This window comes from Setaria viridis, chromosome 4, assembly GCF_005286985.2.
Source record: "Setaria viridis chromosome 4, Setaria_viridis_v4.0, whole genome shotgun sequence".
In the NCBI taxonomy this organism is placed as follows: domain Eukaryota; kingdom Viridiplantae; phylum Streptophyta; class Magnoliopsida; order Poales; family Poaceae; genus Setaria; species Setaria viridis.
The window spans coordinates 1,276,780-1,292,168 of NC_048266.2; the positions used below are offsets into that span (position 1 = coordinate 1,276,780).

A 15,389-nucleotide genomic window follows, 5' to 3' on the forward strand; every position below is an offset into this window, starting at 1 on the left:
ATGGGCAAGCGGTGATGGTATTTTATCTAGTAATGCATCATCGAGTGACGGCCCTTCGACCCGTCGTCGACAGGTGCCAGGCGACGGGGAAGGTTCGTACCACGGAGGTACGGCCGCGGCGTGCTACAATACAAGCACACGAAGGTGTTGAAGGGCCGTTCTCGCTGCGGACGCCATCGATATTCCTTTTGGTGCTCCCAAGTTTAAGCCCTACCACCACCCCGGCAACTGGGCATATAGTTACGGCGGATAAGCAAGCCCTAGGTTTGCTTTCTGTCTCCGCTGGTACATTCGGACAAGCTACATTCGAAGTATAACCTATCTGATCATGATCTGCCACACCACAAGATGAAGACAACTTATGTAAATTAATAAAGTCCGTGGTCTCCTGCGCCTACTCTGAGGATATGTCGTCCAAGCATATGGACTTGTCACAAGGAAATATCAATATTAATGAAATGAGATTACAAGTAGGCTTGTCATCTACATCATTAGCCCCTAATGCTATGAGCATGCAACCTCCTGCCTTCGTTTGTTGTTCGAGATTACGTGGTTATTATTTGAGATACTACAGCTTGCGTAGAACAAGCTATTTGTTGGATTTAAGAGAACATGAGAAATGAAAACATGTCCAAGATGGTGGAACTTGTTGATGGCGCTTCAGTGAGTACACAGGATGCAGTAAGCCCCTAGAGAAGTGAGGTTGTTCGGGGCTCTCCGAAGCGTGAATCAAATGCAACAACTTTCTTAATAATGTAACATTTTACTTTACATGTATATGTACTACTAATATCTGCCATTGGAATGGAACGATGAAATCTTTAATATCTGAATAGGGTAAGGCACAAAGCGCACAGAAGAATCGTCAAATAGAAATCTTCCTAGCTCTCATTATTCTGCCATGATGCATAGGACTAAGAAAGGATCATACATGCTAGGATTGATTGCTTCTTCAGAGGTGGTACTGGCTAGGTTGTGGTTATGATTGCATCCTGGACAAAAATCTCAGAACGAATTGAACTCGGGACTAAAGAGGTATTAGTCTCGGATCTAAATTTTGTAGTCCCTCAAAACCCTTTTAGTCCTGGTTGTTGGTTCCAACCGAGACAAAATTGGAGCTTTTAGTCCCGGTTGGAGCCACCAGCCGAGATAAATGGATTTAGTCCCGGTTGGTGGCTCCCTTTAGTCCCGGTTGGTGGCTCCAACCATTTAGTCCCGGTTGGAGCCACCAACCGGGACTAATCCCTTAAGTCTAAATCCCTTTAGTTCTGGTTGGAGCCACCAACCGGGACTAAATCCATGACACCAGCCTTTATCTCTTCGACTCCTCTCTCTCTCTCTCTCGCTCCCTTATCTGCTCCTCTCCCACAGCACATGCAGATGGCCGGTGCTCCTCCCTCTACTCCCTCCCTTCCTAGGCTCCTAGCGCTCCTCCCTCTGCTCCCTACCTCCACGCCTCCTCCTCTCCCTCTACTCCCTTCCTCCCCACCTCCCCGTCCTCCTCCTCCTAGCTCCCTCCCCGTGAGATGGCAAGCGCGGGCGGGCAAGGGCCCGGCACGGCGTGGCCGCAGGTGGCCCGGTGCGGGGAGCTTCCTGGCATGGCGTAGGTGCAGACGGCCCGGTGCAGCGCGAGCTACCAAGCAAGCTGCCAGATTTGATTCACCTCTGTTTGTGAATGATTTGTTTGTGATTTTTGCCAATGAATCCACCGCGTATTGTGAACCAAATTGAACTCATGTGTTGTGATTTGTTAATCAGATCTTGTGCGAATTGATTGGTTGTGTGCTCTGTTACTTGTGTGATGGTCATGTGAGATAGCATGTTTCTTGCTTCAATTTGTGAAGTGGCAATTGTTTCTTGCTCTTGATTTGATTGTCTCTGTGGTGGAGTTGGAGCTCGAGGAGGTGGTGGTTGAGGCGGAGTTGTAGCTAGTGGCGGTGGTGCGGGTGGGGGTGGCCTGCAGTTTTTTCTATTTTTTTGGAAGTCTTTGATCCCGGGGACAAAAGGTAAGCTTTAGTCCTGGGTTAGATACCCGGGACTAAAGATGGGAACCTTTAGTCTCGAATAATTAATCTCGGTTGGATTTTCGAGATCTATACATCTCTCCAACTAGGACTAAAGCTCAGTTTTCCACCGGTGCTTGCCAACCGGCGATGCGAACGTGTGTCCAATTATATATGTGGTGAAAAATTAACGATGTAATCAAGGTTTCATACAAACTTCTAATCTTGATTTCACAATGTCCTGGACGTGTTATGCTTGTGTTGCAACATTTTTTTTAATATGAAGAAGTTTTATGCCACGGTTCCATCCAAAATCGCCAGCTGCTGCAACATTCGAGTGTGCGGCGTGCCACAAGTGACAACGAGGTGCCTTGGTCAAATCACCGGCCTTTGTCGTATGGCATCCTACCACCCCACTGGATTTGTGTGCATTCATGGCAGTTGAGTCGAGGTGTATTGTATGTCAATTTAATCATGAAGATATAGAATTTTAATAATAAAAAAGTTCATTTTACTCTCCTCGTCTATCCACTTTGTCTGCTTAACCCCTGACAAAATTTTAGCTCACTTTACTCCCTGAACTATTTCATTTGTCCAATCTACCCCTAGTTAAATTTCTCTTTTTTTCTTTCTCTCTGTATGAGTTGAATTTTGAGTTCAAATTTTGTGAGCAGATACAAAACATGATGCTTTATGTTAAAAAAATTATACTAAGAATTTTTCATAGTTATTTTCATAGCCTAGGAATATTTAATACGAAATTGATCTTAGATGTATAAAACTGCATGAAAAGTAATAATGAAAAAATTTTAATATATTTTTCTAACGTCAAGCATTATGTTATAAGTCAACTGACAAAATATGAAATTAAAACTCAACTTTTACACGAAGAAACAGAAAAAGATAAATTTAATTAGGGATATATTGAACCAAATGAAATAGTTTGGGGGAGTAAAGTGAGCTTAAATTTTATTCAGAGGTTAAGCGGACAAAGTAAATAGATGAGAGGAGTAAAATGGACTTTTTTTAATAATAGTACTATACATTTAGTTTTTTAATAGCTACTAGTATAATACTAAATATAGGTGGACTTACGTTTGTAAAACGGAGAAAGTCTATATAGAGGGTTCACAGAACCATGATCATATGTTCGTTCCAAGTAGATTACGTTGGTTAAATTAAGTAGTAGCGGAAATTTACCTAGTTATTGTTGGCACTCGTTAATGACATCTTTTTACCCCTATTTATCTTCAATAATGACATGAATTTAATACCCAACTATTGATCATATAATCGGAACATTTTTGCATATGCATTGTATTTTGGAGGACATTATGTTTTCGTAGAAATTTGGATTATAATAGAGCATAATTGGATGAGGCCCTGAACAAGCAACAACCCAAAGAAAGACGAAGGCCAACGGGCCCAAAAAGGACCTAGGCCGATCGGCCTATGGAACCCAAGTCGATCAGCCTAGGGCTCCCAGGGCCCCGTTCGTGCTCATCCTTGCCAAGCAATGCTCCGAGAAGGCTTAGGGTCTAAGTTTATGAAGATTGATATCGGGATCAAAGTGAATCAAGTGAAGATTTGGAAGGCTATCAAGAACCATTCTTATCCTGAGGCTATCGTCGTGCCAGGACCACATGCAAGTGAGAAGAAGACTCCAAAACATCATAGAAGACTTGTGAACGAAGGGAGGCACGAGAGGCTAAAGGAAGGGCCAGACCGATCGGCCTAGACCCACCCAAGACGATTAGCCTGGACCCACCCAAAACAATCAGCCTGGGCCATTCCTGGGCCCCCTCGACTCCCCATTTCAACCACAGCTCTTGTAGACTACAAATACCCCGATTCTCTAATGTCACGAGCATCCCATTCTACGTATTCAACGCTAATCAACGGAGAAGCAGGAGGATCTTGAGGAACACCACTTCGGAGAGCCGAGAGCCATGCAGTTCTCTAGGGATTAGCATAGCTAAGACCTAGACGACGTGGGAATCCTGCGAAGAAAATCCACGTCGGAGTTCTGGAGTTAGGATCAACAGATCAAGGTAGGATCCTGGTGGAGATCTGGTGATGTACAATTATTCATGGTGAAGTAATAGATGTGTTCCAGTTCTTTAGCGATCTAAGTGCCTCCTTCTATGATTTCATGCTTTTGCGGGTTTGTTTGTTTTCAATCTATGATCGATGCTAGATTGCATAGGATGTTCATATGGTCATGGTGACTAGATTTGCATACCTGATCTTCCGATGAGTATGACATGTTCTTTATGTTTCTGCCCTTAAATGGCCTGCACTGATAGGGGAATCATGACAGGGTCTATTTTCGTGTAACGTAGAGGTTTTTGGGAGTCAAACTGAAGGTGTAGACTTAAAGAGGCTTTTGATTGAGAATCGCATCTCTCTTGCTTTGTTATCTTGCTCAGAGTTAGGACATATGCATAGTCTAGGTTGCTCTAGATTAGTTACCTCTTTCTCATATCTGTTATTTATCTTACATCTGATCTACTCATAAATAAGAATCATACTGACAATCTTTGTATTATAAGTTCTACGGATTGATAAATCTTGGGGGAATACTTTGAGGGAAGAGCTACAACTGATCCGTGCGCTTGCGGTTCACAAATCGGTGCGCTAACAACCGCCAACAGTCGTCATGGGAGGAAGCGGATTGATAAACCTTGGGGGAATACTTTGAGGGAAGAGTTACAATTGATGCATACTTTTGCTGTTTACAAAACTGGCGTGTTAACAGCTACTAACAGTCGTGATGGGAGGAAGTATGCATAAGTGGTTCACAGTACCATAACCATCTCTCTTTTTTCACGAATCACAATACGTAGATGCTCACATACACACACTAGTTAAATTCTGGAAAATACGAGCACTCGTGCTGAGTCGAGGACTCAAATCTGGATAGGCAGGTTTCACAATGAACTTACCGGCTAAACTACGCTCATTTTGCACCATAACCATCTCTCCAAGTAGATTACCAATTAATTTCACAATAAGTAGTAGCAGAAATTTACAATTACGTACGAAGCTACCATTCAAAATGAACCTTCCTATGCTGCATGTACACTGGTCATGTTCGGTCCCGCACGTCAGCCTCACAAACCGGCCACATATATCCAGTCCAGGTAGGCAGGTAGCTGCATGGAAGCCACACCGGTTTGACTCACGCACTAGTGCACTACCCTCCTTTCCCCGCCGCTATTCCTCGTCGTGACGCGGGAGAAAGGGCGCCATCGCGACCTGGTCGTTGCACCACCCGATCGCATAAAGTTCTTCCACCGGTTTTCCACGGCTAGTCGCCGTCTCCTCCTGCCTGTCATCCGATCCTGTGCCGCCGCGCGCCTCACCGCGACGTCGCGCCCCACGACAGCGGCATCCCGACGACGGCGGAAGCGGCCGCCGCCGACGCCCCGGACACCGGTATGCCCATCGCCACGCGGCACCACCCCTGCTGCACCGGCGCCGGCGGCATCGCCGCCGCCGCCGCGGCCGGCGCTGAAGCGTTCGGTGCCACGCGCGCGGCGCCGTCGCCGAGGCCGAGCACGCGCACGGCGAGGTGCACGACGCCGTGGCCCCACGCGGGCGGCGCGCCCCCGCGCCGCGGGCACCGCAGCGAGTAGCTGAGCCGGCGGAGCGCGCGCGGCGGGCGGAGGCCGTCGAGCACGTCGACCGCCGGGATGCCGCACCAGCCCAGCGGCGTGGCGCCGACGAGCCGGCAGGTGGCCTCCGAGAGCACGGCCACGTGGACGTCGGCGCGGCCCTCCAGGAACTCCGCGCCCACGGGGACCACCAGCGTGTCGCCCCACGCGTGCTCGCCGCCGCCGCCCGCCGCCACCGCCGTGCTGCAGGCCGACTCGGGCGCGTCCGATGACACCGTCACGTACGGTCGCAGCCGCCGCGGCAGCGGCGAGTACGACGGCGGCAGGCGCAGCGAGTCCGCCGACAGGACGGTCACCTCCAGCGCGACGCCGCCATCAAAGTACCCATCGCCGCCGCCGCCGCCGGCCACGCCGTTCTTGGGCAAGAACCGCCACGACGACATCTCGCCTCGATCGATCGATCACGGGAGCAAGTGCGACAAGTGGAGCGGGCATGTGGCCTCAAATGGCGGTTTATACCGGCGCATGGCTGGGAGGGTGCAGCCGGGGCGCAGGGGAAAGTATAAGGGAGGCGGGAGGAGGACAAGGAGCAGCTTCGCTTCTTGCATTGGGGGCTCGCGAAACCGCACAGAAAGTTAGCTAGCGCGAAGCAGCTCGCTCCGCTTGGCGCGCGTTCTTGGCGTCTTCGCGCGGCCTACGTGGAACGAGCTCGAGACGACGGCGATGGCGACTTATAATCTTCTTCTTATTCGTTTTCGTCTCGGAGGAAAGCAGGAAGAGGTCTAAATAAACCGGCTCGCTGCTTCGGCGTTGCCTCGCAAAAGTTTTTGAATTCGTAGCGGCGGCGGCGACGGCGACGACGACGAAGATCAAATCAAAGCTTCAAGATTTGAATTTGGATCGAGAACGCAGTCTGGAACGGAGTAGTAAATCCTCGTCGAATTGGAAGATACGACTTGTGCTATGACTGTTGACACCACCTGACAGCGACGTGCACGGCCTTTATTTCAAGTTCATAGTAGTATACGTGACGGGTCAAAACACATTCGTCAAAGTTATTAGTCTAAATATGCTTTCTGCTAGACAAAAACAGCAGGGCAAAATTTGTTGATTGATTACGTGATCGATGGTTGCATCGGCAGCAGGACGTGGCGTGCATCTCAATAACATAATTAGGTGGGTGTGGTTCATCATCAAACCACAAAATTATGTCGGATGATGGGAGAGTTTTGGGAATACTCAATGACTTCTTGCACCATTTTTCCTGAGTAGTGGCATGATTAGCAGAGAGAGAGAGAGTGTGGTAAGTGGTAACACTACTCTTGTTTTACAGTTTATTATTCGCAGTAATTTTTTTTAACGATGGTCTTATAAGCCGTCTCATGCATCATGCATTGGCATGCAATTTTGACTTGTCTCATCATAACTCTATAATCCTTAATTTGTGTGTAAAAAATGGATGTTATGAGTTGCGAGGTAGTTGCATCTTTCTCTCACCTCCCTCCCTCTCCCTCCTTCGTATCGTAAAAAATCTTTTATGATATTGTAGAGCTGGTGACATCACCAGCTTTGAACTTGATTTTTTTTTTTTTGAGAGAGGGCTTACAACTTTGCCATTTTGGTAGGTAAAATTTGGAGAAGCAGGAATGAATATGTTGTGGCCAATTTGCCATTTTCCTTTTCCTTCTTGTTGGACCCAAATACCTTCTTGAAAGAAGCCCGTGTATAACCACTTACATAATGCAACAAAACAGAGGCCTGGCCTGGCCCATAATGCCTTCACACTCCCGGCCCACCACCACCAGGTCTCTCTTGCAAGTCCATCACGAGCCCGTAACGCCTTCACCTCCCAGCCCAGGTTGCGAGTCCATCTCAAGCCCGTAAACGAATCGCGATCCAGAAGCACGTGACGTGGCTGGCAGCAACTCCACCTCCATCTCCCCCCTGCTTCTCTCTCTACCCCCCTCTCGCGTGTCGCGTCTCCTTCCCCGGCCGCGCGATCCAGCGAGCGAGAGAGAGAAAGCAGCAGCCGCGCGGGAGGAGCTCTGCTCGTCGAGGCCGCCGACAACCATGGGGTTCTGGGTGACCACGCTCATCTTCCTCATCGCCGGCGTCGCCGCCTCCCTCTTCACGCTCCTCTGCTGCAACCGCGGGCCGTCCACCAACCTGTAAGCCCTCGCTTCTCCCTCCCCCTCGATTCGATCCCGTCGGGCAGTGATCCGGGGTGTCGCGCTTGTGGTTTTGGCACCGGGCACGGGGAATTGGGACTTGGGGTCCCGAGCGTGCTAGATTTGGCGGGTTTGACCGTGGATCGATCGCTGTTGTCTTGGTCTGGGGATTTCGATCTAGATTTGGGTGGATTGGATAGCTTTAGAGTTTCTCTGGCTGAGATCCAATGGTGAGCCTTCCGTTGCAATGAAGTTGATTGGACTCCTCAGGCAGTAGAAGCTGTCTTTGGAAACCTAAACTGGTTCTAAATTCACTTGTAGTTCGTCGCACAAAATTTAGGGCAGTGACGATGTTTGCTTCGCTGCTGCTGATTCGAGTTGCTTTAATTTTGATATTATATATCTGAGATTTTGCGGCTTGTTTTTGTCTACTCACGCAAAGTTTAGCTCCATTGCTCAAATCAAATGATAGGAAGAAGATTTCTAAAAAATGCACACATGTTACCACAGATCAGCATTGCTTAGGTGCATATCATCTCAATCTCATTGAGGCATGCAGCCAAAGGATTATAACTGCATGGAATGTGAATGCGTGGATCACACATAGGATTTTCTCCTCAAAATTTTGATACTCTTATTTGTGTGGATCGCACGTGCATTATGTGGAGATGGACTTGCTTTCACAGTGGATCACTGTAACAGTTGCACTTTGTGCTTTCATGGAAAAATACCCTTTTTTTCCAGCTTCTTAGTTATTAGTATTGCATACACACTCTTGTTTTTTTGTTATACTCTATCTTTCAGAGATTTTATTTATCTCCAGCAATTGTGCTCCAACTTTGCTATTACCATCTGGCTGTTTATCTGTCTTGCAACAATTTGGGATGTTCCAAATGTGACGAATTATGGGTCTCTTTATTTGTACGTTTTTAGCTAATTTATAAATTCCGCAAAAATTCTTATAGCATATTGATTTAACTTTGCTGATTCATGTTATGCAGATTCCATTTGACCTTGGTGACCACGGCTGTAATTTGTTGTTGGATGATGTAAGTTCCTATCCATGCTTTTTCTTACTTAATAAAGTCCTCTTTGCCTGTCTAAGGTTGCTCACAGCTCAAAAACAAATCTGACAATTGGATGCATGTGAATATTTGGGTCGCTTACTTGCTTACATAATATGAAGTCATCCACTAAAAGAAACACATTACATAAAATTGTGAATAGCAAAAGTATTGGGCTAGTTACCTGATGCCTTATGGGTACCCTACTTTAAATGACTAGGACGGTTGGATCCCATTCTCGCATAAACTAAACAGTGTCATCGTAAGGCCAAGATCAGCACTCGGCATTAGTTATAGTAATATACAGTGTTAATTTCAACATGCTGCCGATTTTGATAAACAATATCAGCTGGTTCTTGTAGTCTACATGCTCACTTTAAATTCTATTGATCACGCAAATAACATGATGCTGGATTGCAGGGAAGTTTGTTACACATTCATTTTTTTTACAAAGTTACTGTTACTAGTTAACTAGATAGAAAAACATTGGTGATAGAGGTAAAAACTGGAGACATTGTTGACATTTTCCCATAGCGCTTTTTTTTATATCTCGGTGCAAGTTCCTGCTGTTTGGGGGAAAACATGCCATAGAAGCCACCTTTTGTTCATGGAAATCACATAAAAGAATTTGTAGAAGTTTTTGGAAAATCCCCCTAAAAAAATAAAGCATGTTTTCTGTTACTGGTTCCTACATCCCTGCATCACTCTCAATACTCTTTGGTGGTCTTGAGTCTTGACGCTCCTTCGTTCTTCTACTAACCATGTATTAATATTTTTGTGTAGGTATGCGATTGTTTACCTTGCTCAGATGAAGCCTTTGATCAACCCCATCTTGAGCGGGGAGTGAGCTTTCTGTTGAAAAGAGTTAAATCCGACATGCTGTACCATTATTCAGTCTGTGAACCTTTTATTCATTTTGGGCCGCCTGAAATAAAGAAACTGCCATGAGGTTTTTTGCTACTCTACCTCCAGACTATAGCGGAGGCACGCTGTGATTAGTGTACCCAATTGTATGATAAACGCAATAATAAATATTTATGGTGTTTTTATCTGAATGTCTGGGCATGGATGGATCCAACATTGTCAAATGTTCATCTGTTGGATTTAAAACACAAATCGGTCAGACATTATTTGTGGTATCGGTGCGTGATGTAGACTTTAGAATCTGCAATCTTGTGAAGTAAGAAATAATGATCATCTTTGATGCTACGATAGCAGAGGAGGTACTGCTGAACTTTTGCAATCTCTTTGTGTTATACTGCCAGGTTGTTACATAGGTCTGCTTCTATTTTGCTAAATTGAATATGGGATGCCCCAAAAAATTGTCGGTCTCGCGTGCCGCAATTTCTGCATGCTTACCTTTCATGTTTAGATTAACTTGCTTCAAATTTGGCCGAGTTAGTCATGGCAGCATTAGACTGAGCTTTTAACCGTTCTAAAAAAAAGATTAAGTTGCTTCAAATTTTGCTGAGTTGTGGCAGCATTAGACTGAGCTTTTTTACCGTTCTAGAAAAGGGAGACCGAATGAACTTTTAGGTTTAACAGTCGCTTTCTGGGACTCCGTCAGAAACATGGCCACAAAGATTTACGCAGTTTCAATTCCCTCGCGAAAAAGCAAAAGAAAGATGTCCAAACAAGCCCAGATCAAAAGCTCATAATTACCAGCCCAGATCTAAAACCCATAAAATTACAGTCCGAAATCCGGCCCATAGCCCGCCCGCGCCCATCGGCCATCTCCCACCCACTGCACACTGTTCAGCTGCAGCTCTGCTCTCTCCGTCGCCCCACCACTCAGATCCAGTGATCCACCCACCTACCTGCCTCTCGCCCAGCTCCGGCCGCCGGCGATGGCCGTGTCCCTCTCCTTCCCCATCCCGATCCCGCCGGCGCTGCTCCACGCCGCCGCGGCGCTCGCCCTCGCCGCCGCCGCCCACTTCCTCCACCTCCCCTCTCTCTTCCTCTACGCCCTCCACACCTACATCCACCCCGACGCCGTCCCCTCCAACACCCCGCGCGCCGTCCTCCGCCCGCCCGGCTCCGACGCCGGCCCCGCCAAGGGCTCCTCCAAGCGCGGCGCCGCCGCCGCCAAGGACACGTTCGACGCCACCTCCGCGCAGCTCTACCGCCTCCGCCTCTCCCACTCCACGCTCGCCTCGCGCCCCCACTTCGGCGCCTACCACGCCGCGTTCCTCCTGCCGCTCGCGCTCCTGCCTCCCGCGCTCCTCCTCCCGCCCGCCTCCGCGGCCTCCCCGCTCGCGCCGCTCGTCCCCGCGGCATACCTCTTCGTCGCGCTCCTCCGCCACGTCGTCGTCCCGTCGCCGCGCCCCGCGCAGCTCGCCGCCGCGCTCGGCGCGCTCCTCGTCACCACTCTGATTTCCTCCAGCCCCTTCGCCGGCGCGCTCGCGTCGCTCGCCGCGCTCCCGGCCGCGCGGTTCGCGCGCGCGTTCTGGCTCGGCACCGACCAGCCCCGCACCGGGCTCGCGGTGCTCGCGTCGTCCGCGCCCGCGCGCCTCCTCCTCTACCTCGCCGTCCTCGTATCCTCCGTGGCCTCGATCCTACAATGCTGCGGGTTCGTGGACGGCGCGGAGCAGGAGGTGAGGCTGCTCGCCGCCGCGGCTGGGCTGCAGCTGCTGGCCGCGCGGCCGGCCGTGCAGATGTACCTCAACGAGGCCGTCTTCTGCTGGTATCAGCGGCTGCACGCGAGCCGCGCGCCGGACACGGAGTACGGCCGGGCCAAGGTGTTCTTGCACAACCATCACCTCTGCGCCGTGGCCACACAGCTCGTTGCGCCGCCATTGCTTGTGCTGTCACTGCTTGCATTATGGCGGGTGCAAGGGAAGGACTTCTTTGAGGGCTTGGAGGGACTGGGTTGGCTTGTTGGATGGTCTGTTGCCATGAAGGAGGCGGCATTGCTTGCGGCCCGGTGGGTCGTGGCTGTGTGGTCGGCGGTGACTGTGATCACGCTTGTTTGCTACAAACGTGGATGGTTATTCGTCTTGTGATCAGTCCTTCCTTAGCTTGTTTTCTGCCTGTGTGATTGCTTCGGACGAAGCTGGTGTCTGATGAGGTGGATTGCCGGAGTTTTGGTACCACGGCACAAGTTTTTGTGTGCACTGTTATGTTGCAAGAGCAATGTTGGATCAATTCTTTTGAATTTTCTTGTGTCTGTCCTTACTGGAGAAGCAATTTGAGATCAGATTTTTTTTTTCTCCCTTTCGGGGTGGAGTAATGTTACAGAAAACTGACTGGTCAGTCACCCTGTTGTACTCTTTGATGGATATATCAATGGATCATATTTTTGCTTTTATCACCAGAATGCATGTTTTGAAGAGTATTTCTTGTTACAGGCTTGTTTACTTGTGTTCCTCATTCAAGGAAAAAAAAACGAGCGCTGTTCCTGCTTCCTACTTTATATCTTGAACGGAACCGCCAATCATATTGAACCTTTTTACCAATACTGCAAGGTAACCTTAGAAAGAGTCTTTATGTGGAACCAACACATTAGTTGCACGCTATCAGGTTTTACCACGACTGCTCCATATTCAGTTACCTAGCTAACTCTTTGTTTTACATACAGTTTATCATGACTTCTCCATATACAGTTTACCATGACTGCTTCATATTTAATTACCTAGCTAACTCTTTATTTTACCCAAATGTTCACTTCCACACCTGTAAAACATTCATGTGAAGAATCAAGCTGAACTTTTACAATCTGTGCCATGTCCTTGAGATCTTAATGTACAAATGTTTTGAATTTGGTATGAAACCTGTGCTCGTTCTGTTAGTATTCTGAATCTGAATGTTTTGACCACACCTGCACTCCCATTCTTCTCTTCCTCCATGTTGACCTGCTCTATACGCTTCTCTTTTTAGCTTTTCAGTTGTGCAAGTAGCAAGATTCCTTTCTAGGGTTTCATTTGTATGGAGGCTGGTTACTCATACCTTGGTATATAATCAACTAATTTATTTTATACAGCTAAACCTGTGTACGTATTGTTGAATTTCATGACACTCGTCCATGGGATAAGTGTATTTGTGTCTAGATTAAGAAATATTGGTGCCTACGTCTGTTAAATGATGAATGAATTTGATTATTCCTATCATTGTTATAGTTGGTATAGTTTAGTATGTCAAGTAAGAAAAGGTGATCTCTGTTCTTCTAAGTTTAGATTCACAAACCAATATTGTGATATGTCACAGTGAGGAGCATGAGTCTTCAGGATCAACTGCATCAAAAATCTGAATTTGTGGTGCAAACCAATATTTCAAGCATTAACTTTTTTCACCATATCTTGATCTATTAGTGCAATAACAGAGGATGTTGTAAGTTTAAATTTAACATTTTAGTTCATAATTTTCTTCTTGTATGACTTCATCTCCTCAGATACAGATCAGTATAATTCCTGACAATGTGCAATAGCAGTCAGACATCAGGATGCTGAAACCATCCTACTATCTTCGTTTTTGGCTTCCTTTTAAAACAAAGTGATTCGTTATCAGTTTCTCCTACAGTAGTTTTAACACCCTACTTTAGTCAGTTTTAGGTTTTCTTAAGGAAACCAAAAACAGAGGAAAAATCGGATACATTTGTGTTAGTGTTGCACAAATGGTACTTTATTGCTTTCAGTCTCTCCTGCACATACTACAAGGTTGATTATGCCTTAACCACCTATAGCGTGCTTAGGGTTTGCCGAGAGTCTAAGCCTTCATCATCATCTCGTGCCTTTCAGTTGAAAACCATTAAGCATAGTCACGCATCATCAAGGCTTAATTTATGTTTTGCAGGGTGCTGGAAGTTGGACCAGTATGTTGATCAAGGTGTTTGACCTGGCCACTTACCCAGTTGCTATCAGCGAAGATTTGAGCTGATCCACGAGTGGTTCTTCATGGCAAAAATGCCTTTCGGTCAGTGCACGCGCCAAACTCTCTTTTGCATTATTACACCGTGCATGCTCTTGATCTTAGCCAAAAAGTCCAGGGAAGGGGATCAAAGGATTGTATTGTTATGCCTGAAAAGAAGTATGGTCCGCGTGTTTTGATTGAGTACGTGAAGAATGGTCCAAAGTCCAAGTCTGTATGCACCAAGGAAGAATCTTGGGGGATGGATACGAGCATACTATTATTGTATGAGCAAAACAAGAGTTGCTCTGATTTGGAACTCACTGTTTCAGCATTCTTAGTGGAGTGTGGGGCAGGATTAAGATACAGTTATCGTCACCGGATCATTTGCCATTGGTTTGTGTGCGTGTTGGAAGAGCAGGTGACACCAGGAAAGGAAATCTGATGGAATCCCCTATCCTTGGGGATTGCAGGTGCCTTTCAAAGTACACTTCTAGTCCACACACTCTCTCTCCTTGAAACTTAAGTAGCAATTTAGTGTATCACTAATTGTTATTTTCTGTGAGAGGATCATATCAAGTAATTAAAGAAGCCAATAAGAGATGCCTGCTATAGGAAGATAACTGAAGAATGCTCACAAGACAATGATGAAGCAGGTATGATTGATCAAAACCAATTTCAACTGACATATATTATGTCTAGATTTGGATACCTAGTCCCCAACTTCTTTTCTGTTGTTGGATCTAGTACTATTACTATTATTCTGATGCATATTTCACTTTGTATATTTGTATAATCCATGTGGGAGAAAAATTAAAACTAATAAGAAGTACTCTGTATATTGAAGGAAGTGTCTACAGATTAGGTTACATTACAATGTCAAAAATTAGGATGGTCTTCTATATATTTGCATCCTACTGATAATTTTTCTGCACAACATGTTAGAGTAGGTGCTCTGGTAGTCAGACTGCTTTTGAGACCCTAGAATAAAAAAGAAGAGAGGGAGGATTATTTGAACTCTAAACAAGGAGCTAGGATTGAGCAATGATTGCAACCATTTGTAGCCAAATTGGGCATCACCTTCATAGCTGATGCAGCATCTATCACCACGTTCAATTGTTTATCACCTATGGGCTCATGCCAAATCTTATACATTTGTTCTTTTTTTTCCTTGGCTTTAACACAGTAACATGAGAACAAAAGGCAAAACAAGAGTCAAGCATATCATTGCCCATAGGAGATCCATCAGAGTGACACCTTACCAGACCTTTCCGGTGCTACTGGTATTGGGTGTACTGCTACTACTGTTACTGACCAGAGAGATTATGACCTTTTGTTGTAAACCTAATAACTTCAGCTGCATTTCACAATCTCATTGACAAGGCGAAAATATCTGTAAATGAATTGAAAATAGTGGTGTTTGAAGTTTTGACCAGTCAATAGCAAAGTTGCTGCCGTGCTCAACTTTGTTTCAAGGGGAGCTGAGGAAAAAAAAATAACACCAAACTACAACAAATCTTATACTATACTATTCTGCACCAATAATCTGAAGATTTGTCATAAAAAACCGTCCCCAATATGTTTTGCAGAGATACTTTTTGCGTCAAGAGGATCTTCATGGGACCCTGTTCCAGAAAAGAAGCCAATGAATCACAAGGCAAGAGAAAATGGAGGATCTCCTTGTACGCTTCATTC

The 15,389-nt window shown here is 46.5% G+C and overlaps 3 protein-coding genes across 3 annotated transcripts; 2 read left to right on the forward strand and 1 right to left on the reverse strand.

Moving 5' to 3' along the window:
* Positions 1-4,797: 4,797 nt before the first annotated feature.
* On the reverse strand, positions 4,798-6,345 carry LOC140222433 (uncharacterized). The gene has a single exon (XM_072292986.1). It carries the CDS (start codon positions 6,061-6,063, stop codon positions 5,365-5,367), a length of 699 nt encoding a protein of 232 aa, XP_072149087.1. The 5' UTR covers positions 6,064-6,345; the 3' UTR covers positions 4,798-5,364.
* Positions 6,346-7,541: 1,196 nt separating this feature from the next.
* LOC140222434 (V-type proton ATPase subunit e1-like) lies at positions 7,542-9,907 on the forward strand. Its single transcript, XM_072292987.1, has 3 exons — positions 7,542-7,788; positions 8,790-8,837; positions 9,636-9,907. The coding sequence occupies exons 1-3, from the start codon at positions 7,691-7,693 to the stop codon at positions 9,697-9,699; spliced, it is 210 nt and encodes a 69-aa protein (XP_072149088.1). The 5' UTR covers positions 7,542-7,690; the 3' UTR covers positions 9,700-9,907.
* Positions 9,908-10,063: 156 nt separating this feature from the next.
* On the forward strand, positions 10,064-12,159 carry LOC117852536 (uncharacterized). Its single transcript, XM_034734659.2, has one exon. It carries the CDS (start codon positions 10,700-10,702, stop codon positions 11,852-11,854), a length of 1,155 nt encoding a protein of 384 aa, XP_034590550.1. The 5' UTR covers positions 10,064-10,699; the 3' UTR covers positions 11,855-12,159.
* Positions 12,160-15,389: the final 3,230 nt, after the last annotated feature.

Excerpts from the sequence above, each read along its gene's own strand:
- LOC140222434 (XM_072292987.1), top strand. The coding sequence starts at position 7,691 with ATGGGGTTCTGGGTGACCACGCTCATCTTCCTCATCGCCGGCGTCGCC. Across the intron at positions 7,789-8,789 it reads CGCGGGCCGTCCACCAACCT|ATTCCATTTGACCTTGGTGA; the intron begins GTAAGCCCTCGC and ends CATGTTATGCAG. Across the intron at positions 8,838-9,635 it reads GTAATTTGTTGTTGGATGAT|GTATGCGATTGTTTACCTTG; the intron begins GTAAGTTCCTAT and ends ATTTTTGTGTAG.
- LOC117852536 (XM_034734659.2), top strand. The coding sequence starts at position 10,700 with ATGGCCGTGTCCCTCTCCTTCCCCATCCCGATCCCGCCGGCGCTGCTC.
- LOC140222433 (XM_072292986.1), bottom strand. The coding sequence starts at position 6,063 with ATGTCGTCGTGGCGGTTCTTGCCCAAGAACGGCGTGGCCGGCGGCGGC.